The sequence below is a fragment of the Monodelphis domestica genome, chromosome 3, assembly GCF_027887165.1.
Source record: "Monodelphis domestica isolate mMonDom1 chromosome 3, mMonDom1.pri, whole genome shotgun sequence".
Classification (NCBI taxonomy): Eukaryota; Metazoa; Chordata; class Mammalia; order Didelphimorphia; family Didelphidae; genus Monodelphis; species Monodelphis domestica.
In genome coordinates this window covers 125,115,382-125,141,696 of record NC_077229.1, presented here as the reverse complement: position 1 = coordinate 125,141,696, position 26,315 = coordinate 125,115,382, and the positions used below count along the sequence as shown (strand labels likewise).

At 36.4% G+C, this 26,315-nt stretch overlaps 2 protein-coding genes across 2 annotated transcripts in view; both read right to left on the bottom strand.

Annotated features, from left to right (window-relative positions):
- Nucleotides 1–26,315, bottom strand: part of KCNQ3 (potassium voltage-gated channel subfamily Q member 3) — a 465,976-nt gene that overhangs the window by 339,882 nt on the left and 99,779 nt on the right. The gene's annotated exons all lie outside the window — the stretch shown is intronic.
- LOC103104503 (cell cycle progression protein 1-like) lies at nucleotides 10,431–14,317 on the bottom strand. Its single transcript, XM_007488423.2, has 2 exons — nucleotides 14,218–14,317; nucleotides 10,431–12,665 (listed from the first exon to the last, which is right to left on the bottom strand). The coding sequence occupies exons 1-2, from the start codon at nucleotides 14,315–14,317 to the stop codon at nucleotides 10,465–10,467; spliced, it is 2,301 nt and encodes a 766-aa protein (XP_007488485.1). The 3' UTR covers nucleotides 10,431–10,464.

Here is a 26,315-nt window from a genome sequence, read left to right as displayed (position 1 = left end):
TTTTTCATCCCTATTCACAGACTCCTTCCACCTTGCTCTTTCTTCTGAGGACCTCATTTCACTTAAAAACTGAGACCATTTGCCAAGAGTTTCCTCCTGTTGTTATATCATTCATCCTTCCCCCTAAACTTTTTAACATCATTTTGCATAAAGAAGCATCCTTACCAAAGCATCCTCTATTATATATTCTCAATCCCAGCCATTCTGCTGTTTTCCAGATGATTGACCTACTCTCTCTTTCTAATCTTCAGTCTCTCTTCTACTTTCTCCCTCCCTGGTGCCTGCAAATAAATCTATCTCCCATGTTCTTAAAAATAACCCTCATTTAATACAAACAGCCCCTGCTCAGCTAATAAGCTCCTTGTAAAAAGCCATCTATACTGAAACCTCCAAGTCCTCTCCTTTTACTCACCTCTAAACCCTTTGCAATCAGGTTTCTGACCTCGTTCAAATGAATTTGGTCTCTCAAAAATTACTAATGGTCTCTTAAATGTCATATATTATAGAGGTTTTTCCCCCTCGATTCTCATGTTTGCAATGAATAGAGTGGTAGACCTGAAGTCAGAAAGACTCATCTTTATGAGTTCAAATCTGGTCTACTTATGCTACCCTTTTTGTCATTTAACACTTTTGCCTTAGTTCTTCATCTTCATCATAAAATGAGCTAGAGAAGGAAATGGAAAAAACAACAAGTATCTTTGCCAAGAAAACCTCAAATGGGATCACAAAGTAACATACAACTGAAACAACTGACCAACAGTAACAAACTTCTCATCCTTTTTGACTGCTCTGCAACCTTTTTCACTGTTGATCATTGTTGTCTCCTGAATACTGTTTAAGTTCTTTCTTTCTTTCTTTCTTTCTTTCTTTCTTTCTTTCTTTCTTTCTTTCTTTCTTTCTTTCTTTCTTTCTTTCTTTCTTTCTTTCTTTCTTTCTTTCTTAACTGCTTTCTCTTGGTTCCCCTCTAACATGTCTAACTACTCATCATCCTCCTTTACTGTATTTTCATCTAAATCATGCCCGTAATCAGCGGTGTCCACCAAGTTCCTGTCTTGGGCTATCTTCTATTCTCCCTAAATATTACCTTGTTTTGTTATTAGAACAGTGCCCATGAGTTTTAATTATCCTGTTTATGAATATTATTCCCAGCTTTAATTTCAGCTTTAATCTCTCTCCCAAGTCTTAATCTCTCTCCAATCTTGTATCATCATGTGTTACCTTTTAAACACCTTGAATTGAATTTTTCCATAGACATTTCAAAATCAAAATGTCCAAACGGAACTCATTATCTTTTCCTCCAAACTATCTCCTTTGTTTTCCAACTTTTCAATTACTACAAAGGGCTCTACCACTTTTCCACCAAGATAGCCTTGGTGACATATTCAACTTCTCACTCACTCCATAAATTCAATATTTTGACAAATCTTCTTGTTTCTACCCTCACAAGATCTTTGGTGTATATTCTCTTCTCTCCACTCACATTAACACAGTAAAAATTCTTATCTCCTCCTACCTGAACTATCACAATAGCCTTTCAATTTTTCTCCATGTGTCAAGTCTCACCCCGCTATAATCTGCCTTCTTTTCAGATACCAAAGAGATTTTCCCTAATGCACAAGTCTGGTTGTGTCATTTCTCTACTCAGTGAAGTACATTGGCTTCCCATTGCTTGCAAGATCAAATATAAAATTATTTTTGACATCAATAACCTTTTGCAATCTGATGCCTTCATACCTTTCTAGTTTTCTTACCCTTTCCCCCCTATAGAAATAAGTAAGACAGTAAGGTAAGATTAGTAGTCTCAGTTTATCTTTTACTTGAAAGTTCTGAGTTGCTAAACCAGCAACTCTCTGTATAATTCCACATTCTAGCATATTTACATATAGGCTTTGGGTCCATTTGCTGTACTTTATGTACAGAATCCATCAATGACTGTCCCCATTCCTTGAAATGCTCCCCCTTTTCATTTCTTCCTACTGGCTTACTCTGAGATTCTGCTCAAAACTCATCTTCTGTAAAAGATATTTTTAAGCGTCCTATTTCTATCATTACCACTTCTAGTACCTATCTTCCAAGATCCCCTTATTTATACTGTATATCTCTTGTATGTATGTTTCTTGTCTTCACATGTTGTTGTGTTCCTTAAAATATGAACTTGAGGGCAAGGGTGGTATTTTTACCTTTATTGGTATTCTCCATATGCTTAACAGAGAACTGGCACATAGTAAGAAAGGAAGGAAAGAAAGAAGGAAGGAAGGAAGGAAGGAAGGAAGGAAGGAAGGAAGGAAGGAAGGAAGGAAGGAGGAGAAAAAGCATTTAAGATATTTGAGAGTTTTTATGTATCCCTATTCCTCATTAAGGTCTCTTTTCTCTAAGTTGAACAACCATGCTCAATGAACCAATCAACCCTTGCCTGACAGAATTTCTGCTCCCATAGTCCTCTTCTAGAGCAGATCCAATTGACCAGTGTTCTTCTTAAAATGTGATACCCATAACTACTAGAATATTGTGACTATGTTCTGACTGGGGTAGAAACTTGCAGAACTATTACATTCCTCTTTCTGGACAGCTTGCCTTCAGAGGTTTTTTGATGGTCGTTTCCCATTGACTATAAACTAGTTTATAGTCCAGTAAACCCATGTCATTTTTCTTAAATGTTAGGTTATGCCTAACATTGTCACTAGAATCAGGAACCTCTGGGGAAGAACTAATTAATGTATGGAATTTTAAAAAATGGAATATGATCATGGGATTTAGTACATCAAGTTCCTATTTCACCTATGTGCTTTTTGTATACTCTGAGTGGGCCCCTAGGCCTGCTGGGAGTAGTGTATAACATGAAATATCAACTTCCATTTCTAGAGAAATTTAACATTTTTGAAGAACTTTCCTCACAATACTACTATTGAGTTAGAAATAAAGTTTTATCATTTCAATTTTACAGATGAGGAAACTGCTACTCAAGGAAGTTAAATTACATATTTTGGTCCCAAAGCTAGAAAATGTCAAAACCAGAATTTCAAATCAAGTATTACCTCTTGTTAACCACAATTCCTCTGGAACCTTTCTTCTCTCTCTCTCTCTCTCTCTCTCTCTCTCTCTCTCTCTCTCTCTCTCTCTCTCTCTCTCTCTCTCATTTCTATCTATTGTTTCTTTCTTTATATTGTTTCTGTCCCTTTCTTGTTTTCTTTATTCCTTCCTTTGTAAATACCCAAGGGAAATGGGATTATTTGGTTCCAATACATGATCAGATGTATCCACAGGATGTAGAAAGTGGGCTGGAGTCTTCTTGTAATGACCCAAACCTTTTCTACATCTCTAACTCAATTTGTAGGTTCAATTGTCAGTCATTTGGAACTTACAGATGGGAGTGCAGTGCTAATAGTTACTTCATTAACTTTCCAATTCCAGGGCATGCTGTTTTTCCAAGAACTCCCTGCCCAAACAATGCCCCTAATAAGAGGGTTTAACTCAATAGTGAAAAGACAGCTTAGTGTCTGGTTTCACATAATGTAACATAAATGAAACTGGTAATATAAATCTTTCTACCAACAAAAGTCTTTCTGATTCTAATACAAAAATTGTTTCAGAAACACAAAAGGATGCACAGGAAAAACCTAAGGTTCTTCAATCCTCTTAGTCACTGTGCATTTAAGAGCAATTCATTCAAAATCCTTGCTCTGTCACTCACAGGTTGCACAATCTTGGGCCAAGCTCTTAATACCTCTCTGGACTTCAGTTTTTTCATCTAGAAAATGGGGATGATGATACTCATAGTATTATTTTATAATATTACTTCAAGGATCAAGTGAAATAATGTATGTAAAATGCTATATTGGTGTCAGTTGTCATTATGATTAGAGTCTGTTTCATGCTTCCCCAACCACACACACACATACACACACCCTTTAAGTTCCCATCTCCAGATTGTTGTGTTTTCCAGTGTCCTAAATTTGAAACTATTTCATGCATTTATTAAGCACTGAGTATGTTCCATTGTTCTTGATGCTAGAGATACAAAAACAAAAGTGAAATATTTCCTATCCTCAAGGAACTTACATTCTATCAATATAGAGGACATATATGTACGGCAAATATACTTGCTACAAAATAAATACAAGGCAATTTGAAAAGTCCCAAGGATGCAAGGAGGGCATTGCTTTCTACCAAAGGTGGTACTTAAACTAAGTTCTAATGGAAATTCAGGGTGGAAAGCCCTCAAAAGTAATGGGTTGTATATCTCTTACCCAAAGTTGAACCTAGCCAAGAACTGAAGGCATCATTACCCTCTGGTAATTTTCCTCAGTCACTGGGTGATTTTGTGGTTGGTTGGTTTATTTGCTCTGGTCCCAGCTACTTATGACACCATCTACTAAAGCTGAGAGGGATTACAATCCACTAGCATTGATAGAAATGGAGGAAATCTCATCACAGAATTTCTAAAGTGTTGGAAGTTTTGAAACTCCACAGAAACGCAAATTTAAAACAAAGAAAATGAGAACCAAAAATGAATTAATTTCATTTTTTTAAAAAACTCACAAAAGTTGCATCTGGTTATGGGAATTTTAATTCAGTTAATCTTTGATCAAAAGTTGTAAAACTTAATACTCTCTAATATAATAGAAGATTTTTATGGTCATAATCCTGCCCCCAAACCCATCCTAAGATTCCTAAACAGACATCTATTACCTCAATAGTCATTTACTGTGAGGATTTTTTAGCCAAAGAGATATTGTATGAAAATTGATTTTACCTTTACATAGGCACCTGTAGAAATCTAGATATTCAGACAGTCAGGAAACATTTATTAAGCATCTACAATGTGCCAGGAGTTCTGTGAAATACTAGGGATATACAGAAAAAACAACATATAATCCCTGCTCTTAAAGAGCTCACAGTCTAATGAAGACAATGTGAAAACAATTATATACAAAGTGTCCAACATGCTATATAAAGAATAAAACTGAGTAACAGTGCTGGACTCAGTCAGGAAAACCTAAATCAAAATCCTCTCAGAAACTCACGAACTAAATGGCCAGATTTTCCTCATCTGCAAAATGGGGATAATAATAGCAACTTATTATGAATAATGAAATAATTATAATATACAATAATTATAATACAAATAGATAATAATTAAAATATTCCAGAGTTATAATGGGAATGAAATGAGAAAATATTTGTGAAGTGCTTAATATAGTGCCTGGAATAGAGTAGGTGCTATGGAAATGTTAGCTATTTATTCAGAAGTTCTTCTCAATGAACTATTGCTAGGTCTAACTCTGTGATTGCATTGCTTCTGTTGCATCCACAATATAAGCTTTTTGTGGGTAGAGGAGGTGAAGAGAAAGTAAGAGCATCATCTCCTTTCCCCTTCCCCTCAATCCCATACAGACAAGTCACTAAATCCTACAAATCTTTCTTTATAATTATCTTGCATCTGTTTAAGAAGACCTGAGTTACCTAGAATCACACAACTAGTAAGCATCTCTAAGGTCCTATTTGAATTCATGTCTCACTGACTCCTGGCCTGGTGCTCTATCCTCTGTGTCATAGACAACAGTTGTCCAAAGAGAAAAAAAAAAGTGAAAACATCATATTGTGAGAAGAAGAGTGGGTTGTCTTCTGCCTGCCCACATCCTGATTTATGTTTGTTTCAAACTTGACTTGGTTTTCTAGTCATCAGTAAAGGGAAGAGCAAAGGAGGATCAGAAGTAAGGCAGTATAGAGGGTGAAAATGGGAACCAAGAGAATCTTTGTTGTGGAAAATGAGATCAGAAAGGAAGCCAATGAAGGGACTATTCCATTCATGATAAGACTTACCATACTATGGAGATGGGGAAAGGAAAAAAGCAAAACAAAACAAATGAACAAAATCTTCCGTCCAACCCTAAGACCCAATATTCTATATGACCTTAAGGGGTTTTATCCCTAATAGTCTGCCAAACTATGAGGACTGCATTTGTTCTGATTTGTCATATTTATCTTATACTATAGAGCACAAAGCCATTCCCATAACATAGTATTTATTGATTAGATTGAATTTATTAAAATTGCTTTAAGTTCTGAGTAGCACATTTGAGGAATGACATTAACAAGCCACGGAGCATCCACAGAAGTCCAACTGAAAATCATGCAAGGATGGAGAGAGATCTGGAACTATGCCCAGGCAGTTATAAAGCTGTGCAATATCATTGTTGGATCTGTTTCCCAAGGAGATCAAGGAAAAAGGGAAAAAGATACATTCTAAAGTATTTATAGAAGCTCTCTTTGATGTAGCAAATAATTGAAAATTAAGAAGCTATCCATTAATTGGGGAATGGCTGAACAAGTTGTGGTATATAATTGTGATGGAATACTACTGCACCATAAGATATGATGAACAAGTTAATTAAAAAAATTTAAACCCTTACCTTGGTGAGGACTAGGCAATAGGGGTTAAGTGACTTGCCCAGGGTCACACAGCTGGGAAGTGTCTGAGGCCACATTTGAACCTAAGACCTCCCATCTCTAGGCCTGGTTCCCAATACACTGAGTTACCCAGCTGCCCCTAGCAAGTTAATGTGTTAAAAATCATGGAGAGACTGACATGAAATTATGAATAACAAAATGAGTAGAATGAAGAGAACATTATATTCAGCTACAGAATTAATGTTTGAAGAATAACTTATGAGTGTCCAACTCTATAGAATTGATAAATAGAAACATGAAAGACACAGTTCATATATACATATGCATACATGTATTATACATATATATAGATAGATATAGATATTTAAACTGTTATCTTTTCTAATGCAGGGAAGAGAGGGAGGGAGATACCTCAGGATTTTAATATAACTAACAACAAATAAAATTTTTAAATATATTAAAAAATAAAATAATACCAGGAGTGATTAAATAAATTCATTTTAGAGAAGACTGGAAGAATGGGGGTACAGTATCTAGGGAGAGATGGAGAAACAGGACAATGTGCCAGACTTGGAATCAAGCATGAAAACCTGAATTCTGGTCCCAACAGTAACTTAGGAATTGTATGATTCTGGAAAAGTCAATGAACTTCTCTTAGGCTCATTTTCCTCATTGGTAAAACAGGGATAATAATAACCCCAACCTCATAGCATTATTTTAAGGCTCAAACTTAATAACATGTAAAGCTCTATGTAAGCATTTATATAAATGTTAGCAATTATTGTCTTCAAATATTTGAAGGGCTGCCATGATGAGAAATTTGTCCTGCTTGCCCCCAAAAAGCAGAGCTAAGAAGAGGAAGAGGAAGTTTCAGAGGCAGATTTCAAACTCTTTTGAAAGCAAAAAGTTTCCTACAAATTAGAAATATTTTCTGAGTTCCCTCAGCAGATGGAACTCTCTATCAGGAATCTCATAGAGGGAGATTACAGCTCAGACACAGGCTGGTCTAGATGGTCCTTGAGGACTTTCCCAGATCAGAGAATCTGTGTCTCAATGTTTTTTTTTAAATTCTTAAATTGAAGAGAAGAACATTTCATAGAATCATTTAATTTGTGAGCCAAAAGGGATCTTAGAGATCACCATATTCCTCATCAAAGAAGAAAGGTTATAAACAAATACCGTCAGAAAGAAACAAAGGGGTAGGGGACTCAGATCTTCTAATATGATTTACTCAGTTGGCAGATGAGGAACTGTAAATAGGAAGTTTTTTGTGACTTGCCCAGAATTACACAGCTAATTACTAGAAAGGCCTAGCCTAAAACAATTTAGAAATGTCTTAATATATCCATCCAATCATCGATCCATCCATTGATCTATTAATCCATCAACCCATCTACATATCATTTCTCCCTTCCTCCCTCTATATAATTTTATCCAGCATATTCATCTATGTGTGTATATATTTTCATATGTGTGCATGGATAGATGTATAGATTTGCAAGTATTCATGTAGGGATGTATGATATGGATAGAAATAAATATGAAAATGATTTTATTAATACAAGGAATTCTCAGGTGAAGAAACCCCTCTATAACTAATCCAGGTCAGCACAAATGCAACTTACAGATTTAGAGAGGTTCCTAGAGCACTGAGAGAGAGGTTAAGTGATTTGCCCAGGGTCACACAGCAGATGTCTTGTTGGTTCTAAGGATGACTTTCTAGACACTGTCATGTATATGTGTATATATGTATATATGTGTATGTGTTATATTGTGTATATAGACACATATGTATGTATATTTATATTTAATTTGGTCTATCAATAGTTCTGATAATATTCCTAATTGTTCATTTTAACTCATCTTTTGTTGTTGTATGACTTCTGTTTCTGAATTGATTTCTTTCCCCTTTCTGATTCACCAAGTTGTCCCTTATAACAAGTAATATAGAAGAAGAAAAAATGAATTATTTAGCAGCATAATACCAAACAATCAACAAATATTTATTAAATACTAGTTCCATACCAGGCACTGTTAATACAAAAGTGAAATAATCCCTTCAAGGAGCTTACATTCTAATGGAGGAAAATACGGATACACATAAATAGATAAAATTCATCTTTAAAATAATTACAAACTTGCATAAATCAAAAAAGCTCTCATGGATCAAAGAAAAAAGATATATTCCAAAACATTTATAGCAGATCTTTGTGTTGGCAAAGAATTAGAAATTGAAGAGATGCCTATAAATTGGAGAATGACCATCCAAGATTTGGCATATGATCATGGTGGAATACTATTATGTATTAAGAAATAATGAAGGGGGTCATTTCAGAAAAAAACTTAGGAAGACTTCTATGAACTGATACATAGTAAAGTAACAAGAATCAGTAGGACATTGTACACATCAACAGAAATATTATGATAATCAACTGTGAAAGAAATGTCAAAGGAATCATGATGAAAAAAGCTATCTACCTCCCAAGAGAGAATGAATGAACTCTGAGTGCAGATTGAAGCATATTGGAGTTTGGGGGTTTTTGACCTTTAAATTTTTCTTGCTTTTTTGCAACATGGATAATATGGAAATATGTTTTGCATGACTTTACATGTATGGTGGGTGTCATATTGCTTGCCTTCCCAATGGGGTGGGAGAGGAGCTGGATGGAGGGAGAGATTTGGAACTCAAACTTTTTAAATGAATGTAAAAATGTTTTAAATGAAATTGCTTTTTTAAATAAAAAAGGAAAAGTCATGTAGGATCTAGTGCATAAGTTGAGTTGTAAAAGAAACGAGGAATTCTAACAAGTGAGGGTGAAGGAATGTATTCCAGATATGGTAGATAACCTATAGTAAGCCAGAGAAATGGACTGTCACGTTTAAGGAATGGCAAGAAGGTCAATTTGGCTGGTCTGTAGAGTACTTGAAGGAAAATAATGTGTTTTAAGCCTGGAAGTGAAGGCTGGAGTCCAGTCTTAAAGGGTTTTAAATGGCAAACATATGAGTCTTAGGCACAATAGTTTTTAAGCCATGGCAGGAAGAGGAGTCCACAGAGGTGTTTTCAAGAGACAATGCCCAAACTTTGCAACATGGTTGTATAAGTTTTGTTTTGTTTCAACTATTACCTTCTGTTTGGGGATTGATACTAAGTATTGACTTCAGGCCAGAAGAATGGTAAAGGCTAGGCAATAGGGTTTAATTGACTTGCCCAAGGTCACACAGCTAGGAAGTGTGTGAGGCCACATTTGAACCTAGGACCTCCCATCTCTGGGCCTGGCTCTCAATCCACTAAGCCACCTAGTTGCCTTGGTTATACAAGTTCTTGTCAGGATTCCAGGGCCCCTTCTTCAAGGAAACTTAAGCAGCTTAGATATCAGGTATGCTTCATGTATATAATAGTGAGGAAAGGCTCCCTGCTAAGGGAGATCTGATTGTTTTCTCACCCTTGAGGATGCAGACAATTAGGAAACTGGGGGATTCAGCCTGGAATAGAAAAAATCCAGATTGGGAGGGGCAGAAATGAGTGAAGGGGGAAATCAGGAGGAGAAAGTGTGCCTAGATCCAAGGGCAGAAGCAACTTTGGTGGACTTTCTTTCTCTGGACTAGAACAATATGTTAACTTCTTTTTTTTTTTTTTGAAATTCCATCACAATATATTTTTTCCAAGGCAGCTCAACACCAAAGTTAACAAATATCAGTGTTAATTTTACTTTGTCATATATGACAAGAGCTTGTCTCACCTTAAAAATGAAAAAAAAAAAAAAACCATTTCATGCACAAAACCTATTGCATGCCTGGCTTCCCTAGCAGTAAAACTACAACCAAACTTATTTCCATTGCCAAAAAGAATTCAGCAGAGCTAAACTACAAAGAAAATGCAAGTTAGTAAGCTTTGACGGATGCTTTTGAATAACAGTGTAAAATTCACCAAACTGATATTTAGAGATGAAAGACATTGACTTCTTAGTAACTTCAGTTTCTTAGTTTTCAATACTGAACAGAGTAGAGAACATCCACAATTCCCTTAAAGTTATCTAATTTACTTAATCATGTTCAATATTTTGGGTCAAAAGGTAACTGCCCCAATTCTATTTCAAGATTTGCCGTGTGTCTTCCATTACTTCGACCATGTTTATGCCATTTACCTTCCCTCTTATAATGCTGTGGCTGAGGGTACTTCTGCTCTTGTTTTCGATGCCTGGAGTTTTCAATATTAACCATACGATGCTTTTTATCAGGGCGACTGGGTCCATACTGAGGGGAAAATGTGTCACCAAAGAAATGTCTATATATATAGTCATCCAAATCCTCAAACACTCCATGATTATCTACTTGATATTCCTTCATGTCTTCAAGATAATCTTTAACATCATTAACAAAGTCAGTGAACAACATCTGATCATGAATAAAGACACTGTTATGGAAAAACTTATTGATGAATTGCTGAAGTTCTCCCCAATGATGGAAGTCATTTACTTCTTCCTGCACATATCTTTGCATTAATTGATTAAATTCATCTATTCTTACGGGGTCTAATACTCTGTTGAAAAGGCTAACAGATTCCTGATGAGCACATTCAAAAACACCAAAACAGCCTTTTGTTAGTCGGTGAGAACTTTTCACACAGTCTTTGTCAGTTGAGCATTTCTGGGAGTTTGTGTTTTTACCAAATGTTTCAAACTGAACTGGTTGCTTTTCCTGATGACCACATTCAATAAAATCAGAAGGGTTTTTTAAAAAGTGGTAATTTCTTACTGAGTCTTGAATCGTGCTGCATTTCTGTGAATTTGTGTTCTCAAATGTTTCAAACTGAACTGACTTTTGTTTTCTTCCTGATCTTGCCATGCTGGGACTTTTATGATGTGTATTTTTAGAAGGTGGTCTAGGTTGGGGATGCAAATATTCACGATAAACAGTTTTTGCTTTTTTAGTTACTTCATCTCTTTTATCTCCAAATTTTTTATTCCCCTTTTCATCAAAGACAGTCTTGGTGGTATCTTTGAAATGACTGAAGGTAGACTTAACAGAATCTGAAAATTTTTTCAAGTTTTCCTTAACAGCTTCTTTAGCCTGTTTAATTTTTTCTTTATGGTGCCTTACAAATTCTTTTGTTGAATTCTTCATGGCATCAAAAGTTTCCTTAACTGAACCAAACAAGGTATCTTTAGACTTCCTAGCCTTATTAGTTCCCTTGCTACCTTTATTTTTTTCATTGTTTTCTTGTCTTCCACTTTGATCTTTTGCTTCAACATATAATCTTTCCCACAAATCAGATCGTTGTTGTTCAAAGTTTAGCTTCCATTCCAGTTCTGTTAGTCTTGCTCGTAAAGTTTCTATTTCCTTATTTTCAGTCAGTATATTGGGAGAGTCTATATCACCAGATGACTGCTTACTGCTTAAAAGATCCAGTTCCTCCCTTAAGGCAATGGTTGTTTGTCGTTCTTTTTCTAGTTCTTTCCTTAGCATCTGTGCTTCTGCCAAGAGGGTCTCCTTCTGACTGAGAAAGCTATGAGATTTTTGCTTTTCTTCTTCTAAATGCTGTTTAAGTTTTTGATTTTCAGAAACTATCGATTCAGTACTTGTTTCTTTATCTTCCAAATTTCGAATCTGTTCTCTTAATTTCCTTAACTCTTCCTGTAAGGAGGACAACGCTTTTTCTTCCTTCTCCAGAGACACTCTTAAATGATGGTTTTCTGTAGCTAGGGTTTTTTTCTGCGTTTCAAAGGCTATCTTCTCCACCTCCGTAAGCCTCAAACATGTTGCAAGATTTTCTCTCAGTGACTTATCACCAGAAGCCCCTTGTTCTTGCTGACATTGGTAAAGATAATCCTTCATACCATTCAATTCATCAACATGTATCTTTCTGACTAGTTCCTGGCGTTTTTGAATCTGAATGGTACCATAGAAATGTCCAAATCCCATGCTGACTGCAATCACCAAAGCTAGTATAATACACTTGTTGAGGCTACTATTGAAGTGGCGCTGGTGCACCTTTTCCTTGGGAGAATCAGATTCATGTTCAATAGGTGGTCTATCCTCAGATTCTGAACAAGAAATTGTCTTCTTTCGAGCACGTCGTCTTCTCAGTGTGGGGCTGGGCTGATGACTTGTTTCATCACTACTTGACTCATCATCACTAGGCCGGGATGGAAATACAGTATCTGGCTGACAGAATGTATACTGGCTACTAGAGGAAGACCCTAAGTTAAAATCTTCAGAACCCAATATGTTAACTTCTGTAAGCTTTTCAATGACTTTGGTTTAGGCAATATTATTGTTCCCGTTTTACAGTAAAGGAAACTAAAGCTCAGATGGTAAGTGATTTGTCCAGGGTTCCACAGTTAGAAAGTATCTGAGTAAAGATTTGAAAACATACCCCCCTGGCCCCAAATCCAGTGTTTTAATCATGCCTGTGCTGCCTCTCATTTAATTGAGGAGGAAACATCTCAAAGAGGTTAAATGACTTTTCTATGACATATGGTCAATCACCTAACATATGCTTGAGTCAGGATTCAAACTTAGATCTTCTGATTCCAGGCTGGGATTTTACCTTTTCCACAATATTTCTGACTTAAATGGAGACCATGCTTTGGCTGCCTGCATCACATCATAGTTACAAAGCAACAATTTTGCCTGCTCAGAGTGCTCTAAAAATATGAACTCATCATTATTAGCAAAGCATTCCAGGTTAGAAGAAGCACAGACATGAATAGTTACTTAGAACACCCCGACTCCTGCATCTGACCTTTTGGGTGTGGGCTTATTGACTCTTTATTTCTAAATTTAGCCAAATATATGGACACAAAGTGTGACTAATAGTCCCGAGATGGACCACAGAGCAAACAAAATGACATGTGGCATCAGTCATCAGGAGACGAATTTCAGTCTCTGTCTTTCACTAGCGTCAACAACTGAAAGTCTTGTGACGTGTGTTCTTTTTTTCCCTGGGCCTTATAGGGAGATTGCTTCTTGCTGGAGCCTCCTGAGTGATGCATTGGTCACAGAAACACATTTTCAAAGGGATGTTTTTTGGTTCCATCTAGATATACAAATATTTAGCAGGATGATGGAGATCCCATGCCCTCCCTTTGTCTTCTTGAAACCTCTTCCTCATAATCATCACTTATCCATTTTCAACCCATTCTTCACTACTCAGATCAGGTCTCTCACTTCCTACAGGAAGCCACACTGATGTCTCTCTTCCCTAACACCAACTGTATTTGTATTTTTAACAAACAACCACCTTGTTTGCCTACTGATTTGTTCTCTAATTGTAATGTGAAATTTATTGCTTTGCTATATACTGTTTTTGCAGTAATTATTTCATATGTCTATTTTCTCTCTAGCTAGACTGTAAGATTTCAGTAAGAAGGAATTATGGGCAATGAACCAGTTATAAAATCAAGATTCAGGAATTGAAATGTTTAATATTGTTTTGAGTGGTCTAATGTTATTTTTTTCATTCATATTATCCATTCAATCACACAACACACTTTTTTTTATACATAGTGCAAGCTCTAGACTCACTCTCCCTAATCCTAACTAAAACTGGCTAACTAATTCCTGGAAAATAGGGGATTGTTTCATGTTTCTAGGAGCCCATGAGTGATTGGGGAGGTATTTTTGTTTTGTTTTGTTTGGGGTTTTTTGGAATGCTATAGTACACAAGCCCCTGTTAGTTTACTTTTCCTATTGATCATCAGTTGATATAAATTAAACAACTGGATTTAGCTAGCTTTAATTTAGGATTCTTATTTACTAAGTCAGTATGTAGTAAGAACAGTTTATACCGATATCCTTGCAAACCAGGGACACATTCTTCCACAAAAATAAAGGGAGGGAGTCCTGGGGAAAGTGGTTTCAAGAGGAAATTCACAGCTCCTGAAAGTTCTTTACTGGAAGTCATTTTATGTTTTGTTGTTGTTGTTGTTGTTGTTATTGTTGTTTTTCTGGGGCCCTCAAGAAGTCCCTGTTGGGTATTGTATGGTATTCTGTTGAGATGTAAAGTTGCCTTTTCTCAGTGTGTCCTAACCCTCAATGCATATACTGCCATCAATCACTGATATTCCAGAGGCACCACTAGGATGCCCATGAGATGTCCAAATACAATGACCACATGAATTTCACAAAATCCCCCTTTGATCAAGGGAGAGAAGAAGAGACCAATGTTCTACAAAAAAAAACAAAAACAAAAACAAAAACACAACAGCAACAACAACAACAAAACAGCTCCCTTTCAAAGGTGTAAAATTATCCTAAAATTCAAAGTTTAAGATCTTTTAAAGTAATTTTAGGAAAAGAAAATTATCAATACCCCAAACCAGGAAAGTGGATCTTCTGGAGAAGATGGCATAAGGATGATTGTAGAAAAACTACATTAAAAGATCCAGAACAAATATCTAGAAATAATGAATGGAACTGAGGAGGGTTGAACCTATCATTTATTCTGATTGTAAACTCTTACACCAAAGGGGAGTGCCCCCAATTGGCTTTTTGTTAATGCATCTATCAGTCATTTTTCTTTTTTTTTCTTTCTTCCCCTCTTTCCCTTTTATTCCCCATATTGTTATAATTCTCTCTATGTACGGTACAGTATTTTATACCCTCTACTAAGAGAATCTCTAAATGTATAGGCTCCATATGTGGAATGATTCATTGGGGAGACCTGACATGTTAATCTCATATAAAACCCAAGTGAAGAGATTTAATCTGCTGGTCTTCCAAAGAATCAGAGAGGGGGATTGTGTGAAGGAAATATACCCTCCCTTTTTGGTCTAGCAAATGTGAGATCATCCCCCATCAACTCAACCTGAACATGAATGCTGGTAAAGGGAGATGGAGAGCCAGGAGGGGTAGATGAAGGGGTTAGGATGAAGTCTCGATCTCTTTTTTTACTTCTGGGGGTGGGGGGTACTGCCAGGAACAGAACCTGAGCAGTCAAATGGGTAAGTTAGATTAGGGTACTCTCTCTCTTTTCCTCTCTCTCTCTGTCTCTCTCTCTCTGTCTCTCTGTCTCTCTCTCTGTTTCTCTATCTCTCTTTCTCTCTTTTATCTTCCCTCCCTTTCTCCTATCTATCCATAATTCATAATAAATTCATTAAGCCAGTGGATGGACTCCTATTTTGAATGCATCAAAGGCTTGGCTAGAACCATTTTGTCAGCTTCAGACAGATACTCAAATGCTGGCTAATGGTTGGCTTAATATTTATAGAAGACTCTGAGGTCATAACAGAGCATATATTTAGAGTAATACCATTAATGAACTAATTGATACAATAAAGGTGTTCTCATTTGATAAAAGCATCAGGGCTAGAGTATTTTGTTGGTCATTTTAAGGTGATTGATTGACTCAATTGACCCCCAACCTTATATTAAAAATCTACCTTGTGCCAGCAACAATAGTTGGTGATAGTTCTTGACCTTTAGGAGCTTACATTCTCTTTGAGGGAAACAACATGAACAAAATGTGGGATTGGGGCAGTTTCTACACACTCACAAAACATATAAATAGCAAGATATGAGGTCAAGCAGTGAGTGGAAAGTGGTCGTCAGGATCAAGAAGAAATGAGTTCAAATTTAGTCTTTCATACATACTGGCCGAGTAATCCTGAGCTAATCACTTGACCTCTTAGTCATTTGGACAACTCTCTAAAACTGTTATTTGCAAAACAGATAATTTGCTGACCTCACTTTGGAAAAGTCTGTTTTCTCATCAGATGTTCTAGGCAACAATGAAATGAGAGGTGTAGATCAAAAATTACACTGGAGGAATCCTAATAATCCTGATTTAGGAGGCTGCATTTGAAATTACTCCTGCTGTAAACTGCAAGTCTTAAAGCAGAAGAGAGATGGGATGGATTCTAAGCATAGGGTTAGGAGAGAGCCTAGAGAAAATTATGGAGAAAAAAGATGGAATACTGGAGAGCAGGTAGGCCAATTCAGCTTCTATGTAACTTGAGTAGAGAATAATGACAATTCCCTTGGAAAGGTAGACTAGAGACTAATTATGAAAGGTCTTGAATGCCAAAAACATTTAAACACTTACAGGTAGCCAGGCAGCACGTGTTGATAAATCTTTGGGCCTGGATTCAGGAAGACTCAAGTTCAAGTTGAGCCTCAGGCATTTACTAGCTCTGTGACCCTGCTGGGCAAAGCACTAAATCCTATCTGCCTCAGGTTCCTCAACTATAAAGTGGAGATAATAATAGCAACTACCTTGTAGAGTTGTTGTGAGGATCATTTGATCCTTAAAAAACAAACAAACAAAACAAAACAAACAAACAAACAAACCTTTACTTTCTGTCTTGGGATTGATACTAAGTATTGGTTCCAAGGGAGAAGGATGGTAAGGGGTAGGCAAATAGGGTTAAGTGACTTGCCCAAGGTCACATGGCTAGGAAGAGTCCAAGACCAATATCAAAGCCAGGATCTTTCATCTCCAGTCTTGGCTCTCTATCTACTGAGCCACCTAGCTGCTCGGATCTATTTGATTCTAAGCATTTTACAAATATTATCTCATTTTTATAATATTTGAAAAGTGCTTAGTTTCTTTTACTCTAGAGGAGCTTGCATTTTTTTTCCTAGAGGCAAGAATTTTGGGACCAGGAGAGGGACATGAATCAACCTGTGCTTTAGAAATATCAATATGGCCACTATGATCAGTACTGATTATCAAAGGGCAAGAGTCAGGGGAATCAGTTAGGAAGACTTTCAATATCCGGGGAGAGTGATAATGGGGTTAGCTGCTCAATGAGTGGAGAGTTATATATGGTAAAAGTGTTGCGGGGGAAGATAACAAAAAAAAAATTGGGTCTGAGAATCAGGGAAAGGCAAGAGTTGAAGACGTGTCCTAGGCTGTGAACCTGGGTGACAGAAGGAAGGATGTACCTTTAACAGAATGGGGAAAGGAAATGAGGGCGGGAGGTTTCTTACGGGAAAGGATAATTAGTTCTGGTTTAGACATATTGAATTTGAATGCCAATGGAATATCCAGCTGGAAATAACTGATAAGTAGTTGGTGATGTGGGACTGAAGTTTAAGAGAGAGGCAAAGATAAATAAAAGTGATTTACATAGAGATAATATTTGGAATTATGGGAGCTTATGAGATCACCAAAAGAAAGGGTAGAAGCAAGAGATGAGAGGCCCCAGAACAGAGCTCCACACAGAAGGGGAGGGACTTGCCACAGACTAAAAACGATTGCCACTTAGGGAGGAGAATCAGGAGAGTAATGCCATGAAAATCTAGGCAGTAGAGAGTATTCAGGCGGAGAAGTTGATAAACAACATCAAATGATGCAGAGAGGTAAAGATGAATGAAAATGGAAATCCAGAGTTGTCAAATAAGCAATCACTGGTAACCTTGGACAGAGCAGTTAATGATTAAATTCTGAGGTCAGAAGGGAGACTGCAAAGGTTTGGGAAAGATGAGAAAGTGAAGGCAATTTTGCATGCATATTTTTCTAGGAATTGGATTGTGGAAGTGACTGGAAGGTAAATGATGAATCAATTAAATAATCAATCATCAAACATTCTTCAACATTCCAAGCACTGTGTTAGGGTCTATGGTGCAAAGTCAAAAAATGAAAATTCTTGTGCATATGTGTTTATACACATGAATATATATATATATATATATATATATACATATATGTCCATATATATGGGTATATATTTATATACAAAATTTATATAAGGTTGCTTGGGATGTTTAAATGTGTGTATATATGTTTATATACAAAATGCATATAAGGCAGTTTTGGAAGGAAATACAGTGATAGGAAAGATTTCATGTGCTAAGTGGATCTATAGCTAAATCTTAAAGTAATTCGAGAATTAATTAGCATAATAATTTGAGAGCATGATGGGGTCTAGCAAAGATTCTAAAAACAGGGGAGATGTGGGCATCTTTGCAGGCAGCAAGGAAGGAGCTAATACATAGTGAGGGACAGAAATTAAAGATAATAAGGATTGGGGTAAAAATGAAATAGCCTAGGGCACTTTTTAGGGATATCAGAAATGGTATATCTTTTTTTAAAATGGCAGACTTTAAAGGTGATTGCTACATTATTATCTTGCAGAAAGAACACTAAATTAATAGTCAGAGAACCCGTTTCAAATTCTAGCTTTGCTAATTACAATTATGTGACCTTCGCCAACTTATTTTCCTCTTTGGGATTCAGTTTGTTCATCTGTAAAATAAGGAGTTGATTAAAATCATTTAAGGTATTTTCTAGTTCTAAGTCCTATAAAACCAAGGACTAGACATGTAGATTGGTTTCTCTTTCTAGAAGATCTTGTGGTAGAAAATAGACCTTATTTCAAATAAATTCCTTCCCCACACACACACAGTTTTTACCCCTTACATCATTCTAAAGTTTCTCAGATATTGTTTCTATAACCAACAATTAATGTAAAGCTCTAAAGGGATTCAAAAAGGCTGAGGCATTTTTCTTGGGTTCCTCTTTGGCCTCTAAGTAAAATGGACACACAGCCTAAGTGTCTGGTTACAGGGTGTGGTTTGAGGAATATAGGAAAAAACTCCACTCCTCCTTCTTCACCCTTACCTCTTCCAACCACATATTTTTCCTAGAAGCTTGCCACTGTAATTTGTCAGTCATACCAAAGCTTTTTAGCTAAGCTATTGTTTTCCTACATATTTGCTCTTTAACCCCATGCCTATTATAATAGGAGCTTGAGAACTAGCAATAAATTTGAACTATTGAGATCTTGGAGCTGAAAGAGGGGCTTGAATCAAGCCAAAGGATTTTAAAAGACCCCAAACCTGCAATAAGGTGAGTGCTTCTTCCACTGAACTACAAATCCCAGAATATCAGTCAGTTCTCAAACTCTTATAACACTGGGATGCCCTTATGCATCCCTCCTGAAATCCTATGCTTCATTCAAGGTCCAGGGAAAATGCTTTCCTCTCAAATCACCCCAGTCAGAATTGGTTCCTCTGCTTTTCCTAGTACTTAGCACATTTTAACATGAATTATAGCTATCTGGATAGCTGTTTTGTGCCCCAGACTAGACTGTAAATTCTTTGAGGGAAGGGATCCTGTCCTATTCATGTTTCTGAAAAGGCATGTCCAGAGATAAGAACATTCTTGAATCCTCTTAAATGTTCTTAATAAGTCATTAATCTCTTTGATATGATGTTAACTGAGGTACTCACCTAGCCCCTTTAATGACACATTAAGAATAATCATAGATCAAAAGAATTCACAAGCCTGTACCTTATTCTTGGCCTTAGACTAAGGAAGAATAGATAAGGCAAATGAAGAGTACCAAAGAGGATCATTAATGTAGACTTGGAAAGTATCTTAGAGTCCATTGAGTCCAGCCTCCTTGTTATATAGATGAGGAAATTAGAGCCAAAAGAAATTAATTGAGTTGTCAAGAGCTACACAACTAGTATTGGCAAATTTTGGACCCAAGTCGTTTAAATGTAATTCATTATCTTCTGTATCAGGTAGCTCCTCAGAACAGAGAAAAAAGGTATTACAGAGTGACAAGAACTTGGTTCTGGAGGGGCATCCCTTCTGCAATAGCCCTCTAAAGAAAAAGACCCAGAGATGTTAGCAGTTAAAGGGAGTGGTAAAGTGATAGTGATGAGGATTGCATGGGCCCAGCCTTATGGACTTAATGACAGAATTACAAGACCTGGAAGAAGCAGGATCCAGGGAGCAGCAAGAGAAACAGCTACATGTGAAAGAATAAATCCGGACTTTGTCTTTCAAAGGTATTGTGAGTTAAGTGGACTGTGTATATCCAAGAAAACAAGTCAAATGTCTAAAAACTGGAAGCAATTTCCTCTTTTAGGAAGGGGACCTAAAACACAGAATGGTATCACAAGTCTGAAGGACTATATATGACCCAGGGAGAGATGGAGATGTTTATCAAAAACCTAACCTAGAGAAAAGATTAATATCTCATTAAGGACACACTATAGGAAGCACTGGGCTTCCCCTTAAAGAAAATCTTTTTTTAATCCTTTCCTTACATCTTAGAATCAAAACCATGCATTGGTTCCAGGGTAGAATAATGGTAAAGGCTAAGAAACTTGCCCAAGCTCACACAGCTAAAAAGTGTCTGAGATCACATTCAAACCCAGGACCCCAAACTTAAGGTCTAGCTCAAAATCTACGGAGCCACTTAGCTGACTCCTAAAAAAATATTAAAGCAAGGGCTGCCTAATCATTTATGTTGTATGCTGTGGTGCTGATTCTTGTTCATTTAAAGGTCAATTTCTGAGGTGATGCTCAACTTGAAATTCTGTGATATTGAAACTTTATAAAATAAGTAGTCCGTGATCTCCTCATCTTATAGAAGAGGAAATGGAGGCCCAGAGAAGTTAAATGATTTGCCTGAGGTTATACAGAAATATTAAATTCAGGATCTCAACCCATCCCTTCTGATTCCAAATCCAATAGTCTTTCTACTTTTTCTTGATGGCATCATCATTTATCATTTTACTATTCATCATCATTTTCATAGTCAACATCAAGTATGTATAGACCACCTACTCAGTATAAGTGTGTTAGGCTTGGGAAAATAAAACTAAAGATTAGTCTCTGATCTCAAGAAACATACAGTCAAGTCATATCCCTCTCTCCATTCTGTCAATGGATTTCATTAAGTCATTATTTAGAATCATTAGGACTTCTAATAGGTTTTCTTTTGCTTTTCTTTATTTTATTTGGGCACTGTTTATAAAAGTGCACTCAAGATATAAATTTCATGAAGATGATCTAGTTTAAATACATAATCATGTCTCAAACCTACAGGCCTAATGGATTGAAATCTCATTTTATACAAATTACCTCTCCCAAAGCAACTCTACAGTTTAGCCCATGAGACAAAGTCCATTTTGAACCAAAGGGAAAAAAAGAGCTATCAAGAACAAGAGATCATCCAGGATATCTAATATCAGAAAAAGAGTTGAGCTGGTTGTGTAGCTAGAATGTGAGATAATAACTGGGCAATCCAAAAGAAGCACTGATATCTAAGAATGTTAGAAAAACCAGAGACAGTCAACAAAACAATTAATTAATTAATGACAAACGAACGTTTATGAAGCTCTTACTAGGTACCAAGTATTGTACAAGGGCTAGGAATACAAATATAAAAGCAAAGAAAGTCTATTCTCGAGGAACTTGCATGCTAACCAGGAAGATGATATACACAGGAGGGAGGTGACAAAGGAAGGTTACTTTGGTCCAGGATGTTTGTTACAGGAATAGTTAGTTGGACCATAAAGACTGATGCAAGGACACAGAGAAGCAACCAAAAAACCATGAGAAATGATGGGTGGGTTAAATTCTATATTAGCTGAGAAAATATCCATATCATCATTGATCCATAAAAATATGAAATATCTATATAAAGTAAAATTGGAATAAAGCTATAGCAAGAAAACTCATGTATACTGGCCAACATCTGATCTTTTCCCACAGACTAAATTGGAAAATCCTGTTGTTTTCATTTTTAATAGTCATTATATATATATATATATATATATGTATATGTATGATCATAAAGAATTGACTTTTTAAGGCCAGGATTTTTAATTGAGTCCATGTACTTGTTTTTTTTTTAATTTTGATAATTATATATCAATATAATTAGTTTCCTTTATAATCTGAAGTATTTTGTGCTAAAAACATTATTCTTAAAAAGGGTCTATAGACTTTGCCACACTGCCTATAGACCCAGGGGTCTATAACACAAAAACATTGAGAATCTGGTCTAGGCAAAGCCATCTTTAATTAATCCCATGATATTTTCCATATGGTGATCCAATTTCAGACCCTTCATATAAAAGATAGAGAAATCAAGGCCCAAAGAGTAGAGCTGAATTATTCAAAGTTATCAAGGAAATAAATAGCTGAGGTAGACGTTAAACATAGGTCCTCTCAGGCCATTTTGTGGCCCTGTGGATGTGGCATTGAACTTGGAATCAAGAAGATCCAAACTCAAATGAACTATGTAGCCCTGAACAAGTCATTTAAGCTCCTTCTGCCTCAGTTACCTCACTTATTAAATAGGAATAATAATAGCTCTTACTTCCCAGGAAATTTTTGAGGATTAAATGAGATAATCTATGTAAAACTCTTTGCAAACCTTCAAATACCCTGTCAATTTGAGCTACTACTAAATGTAATGATCCCTTCACTGTATCATAATACCCTTCTGCTAATCAAGTGGTTCCCAAGCTACTCTGAAAGTTTTTTATGAATCTTTTACTCATATGTTTTTGTTATTCATTCATTTTAGTTGTATTCAACTCTTCATGATCCCATTTGGGTTCTTCTTGACAGAAATACAAGAGCGGATACCTCTTTCTTTCTCCAGCTCAATTTATACATGGCAAACTGAGGCAGACAGGAATAAATGACTTGCCTAGGGTCACACAGTTAATACATATCTAAGGCCGGATTTGAACATCCTGACCCCAGACCTGATCCTCTATCCACTGAGCCACCTAGCTACTCCTTTCACTTGTATATTTGATTATATTTTGAAAGGTATATAACCTTCTCCCAGAGGTACTGTTACCAAGACAGGAGAAGGTCACTGATTTAGATTGTGCATAAATTGTAGAGGAGATCCTGGGGTGCCTTCAGTTTCTGGTAGCCTCAGCGGAGGCTTTAGAGACAGCACAAGGCCAGTGAATGGAAGAAGAACAATTCCTGCTTCTGGATTCCATGACAAGCTTAATGAAAATTTTATTCAGGAACTTGGCCATTTACAATGATTTTTAGCCAAGTCTATCAGGTTAATGATTTGAAGAGACCCACATGACATTTTAACAGACAATGGCCCTTGGATTCTCTATGAAAGGTGCAAAAACCACTGTTGCATAGTGGGTATTGGGATAGTCAAGAAGATTTGCTTCAAATTCTTCCTATAACATATTCGTTATGTGACTGTGGACTAATAACTTGACCTCTAGTGTCCCAGACAACTCTATTACAGTAACTTATAGGCCAGTTGAAAGGAGTTTTTTTTTTTTCATATCCAGGGTTCCTAATACTTCTGAAATCACAAACTGACCTCCAACATCACTTACTAGCTGCATAACAAGCAAGTTAATAGCAATAACTAATATTCACATTGTCCCTTAAGGTTTACAAAACTCTCACAAATATTCTTTTATTTTTTCCTCACAAGAACACTAGAAAGAAGGTGTTATTTCTCCATTTACCACATACATGGGCAAACTGAGGCACATAGAGGTTAAACAATTTGCCCAAAGTCAACATAGCTAGTCAGTGTTTGAGACTGAATTCAAGCACAGATCTTTATGACTTTAGATCCATCAGCATGCTAACTACACCACCTCCTTTTAGACTTTGGTAGGGACTCTACAGTGCATCTAATCCTAATTGTACAAATGAAGAAACCCAGTAGGGTTGAATTACATGCCCAGTGTTACCTAAATTACAGAACTGAGATTCAAACCCAGAACTTCTGACTCCAAACCTTCTATTCTATAATATCTTCTAACCTCTCTAAGCCTCAATTTCTTCCTGTAAAGTAAATAAAGTATCACTTGCCCTATGTGCTTCACCAGGATGTTGCAGGGAGCAAATTATAAGTAGTTGGACAGCTAGCAGGCACAGTGAATAGAGTGTTGGTCTTTCTGAATTAAAATCCATCTCAGACACTGACTGGCAGGGTATGACCCTGGGCAAGGAACTCTGTTTGCCTCAATTTCCTCATCAGTCAAATGAGCTAGAGAAGGAAATGGCAAACCACTCCAGTATCTTTGCCAAGGAAAACCCAAATAGGGTCCTGAAGAGTTGAAAATATAGACTTTACCATAGAAGAAACTGATGGAGTCTGAAAAGAGATTGAAGCAAACAGTTTTTCACTTTATTTCCTTCATGAGTTTTTTTATATTAACAACATGTCTTCTTTTACAACATGATGAACATGGAAATATGTTCTGCATGGTAGCACTTGTATAACCTATATCATTACTTTCCTTCTCAGGGAGTAGGGAGAAGAGGGAAGGAGAGAGAGAACATGGATCCCCAAATGTTAGAAAACAATTATTAAAAATTGTATCTAGAAAAAAATAAAGGACATGATTAGACAAAAGAATTGGACATAAGTGAAACATGACAGAACAACAAAATGTATATACACACATATTTGTGTGTCTATTTGTGCTCCATAATGAAATAAATTGAATTGTTTTTGTCATTAATATTCTAAAAGGCACTGACTACCCTAAGAGTCAAGGAAGTTGGATTTAAATCTCACCTCTATTATTAATTCACTGTGTGGCATTAAACAAGTCCTTAATTGTCTCCAGTTTCAGTATGTTTTTATGTTGAATGATCTGGTTGGGCATGACATATACTAAAGCATCTTATAATAGGAACACTCTATATTTCTATGATTCTATCAGTATAAACCAGTTAAGCCAATCACAGCTTCCTATGAGGCACTTCTTGCCTATTCAGCAGGGAGCTGAGAAATTTAACAGTACCTGGAATTTATATCCTCTTTTCTTAGCAGTCCCTACTCATCTGTTATATCCTTCATCCCCACCACATCCCATTTCAGAAGGGGCAAATAAAGTTACTTTCATTTTACAGCTGGAGAAACTGAGTTTAAATTCTACCTCAGGAGAAAAATAAATATGATGACATCTTAAAATCAAGGGAAAGGGAAGAGAAGAGCAGTATTGGGGAACAAAGATTAGAGTAAGGGGGAAAGAAAGAAAAGAAAGCAGTCTTTTTGATTGGTTAAATATGCTTTCTTGGGAAACTAAATAAGAATGATTTCTAAAAGGAGAGAAGAAAGCTAAATAACAAACCACAAACTTGAGGCACATGTGTGTTCCAAGCAATAGTAATCAGTTTGAGTCTGACATTATCTTCAACCACAAAGTGAAAAAAAAAAAAACCTTCCAAGGCTGTAAATGCCTAAAAATTCATGCTTGCTGTTATTATGTTAACTGCTATTAGGAGCCCAAGCTCTGGGCCAAGGTAGATGTTAAGATTTTTATCTCATCCTCAGAAGAAACATAATTTCCAAGACCCATTCCTAAGTGAAAAATTAAACAAAACAAAAAATCCAGGCAGTACACAGATAAAAAGCTTCCTCTTTCTCTGCCCCTCTGTATAGACATATAATTTCTCTCCCTTGAACTCTGTTTGCTTTTCTGTAAAATGAGATTGGAATAGGTGGTTTTTCTTTCACAGACCCCTTTGGCAGTCTGGTGAAAAATATGTACCCCTTCTCCAAAAAGTGTTTTAGATGCATAAAATATAATAATATAAGATATAGTTTTACAAAGGGAACAAATTCTATGAAAATCTTATTATTCATTAAAAAATAACAGGTTTATTATCCTCAGGGCAAAAACCCAGAACCCTGGACTAGATAATTCCAAATGTCCCTTGAATTAATAATATCAATTTGATATGTACTATGAATGTACCAGGAAGGTTTTTAAAATCTCTCTCTCTCTCTCTCTCTCTCTCTCTCTCTCTCTCTCTCTCTCTCTCTCTCTCTCTCTCTCTCTCTCTCTCTCTCTCTCTCTCTCTCTCTCTTCTCTCTCTCTCCCCCCTCATTTTTCTCATCTATTTTCTTTCACTCTCTGCCTGCCTTCCTCTCTCTCTCTCTCTTTCTCACTCCTCCCCACCTTTCTCCCTCCTCCATTTCTTTCTCTGCCCTCCCTCCAATCTTTCTCTTGGAACATCTATGTGTAAAAATACATACAAAGACATATATCCAGAGCATCCTGCTGGGTAAATTTTCATTACTGAAGTCACAGTGTTGCAATAAAAACCCTTTAATGAGTTACAAAAATAGCTTTCATCTCTGTAAACCCACGTCTGGGATTAGGAGTCATCTCTCATTACTGATACTTCTTCCTGGGGCGAT

Excerpts from the sequence above, each read along its gene's own strand:
- LOC103104503 (XM_007488423.2), bottom strand. The coding sequence starts at position 14,317 with ATGACTTCCAGTAAAGAACTTTCAGGAGCTGTGAATTTCCTCTTGAAA. Across the intron at positions 12,666-14,217 it reads TGTGGAAGAATGTGTCCCTG|TCATTGAAAAGCTTACAGAA; the intron begins GTTTGCAAGGAT and ends CCTAAACCAAAG.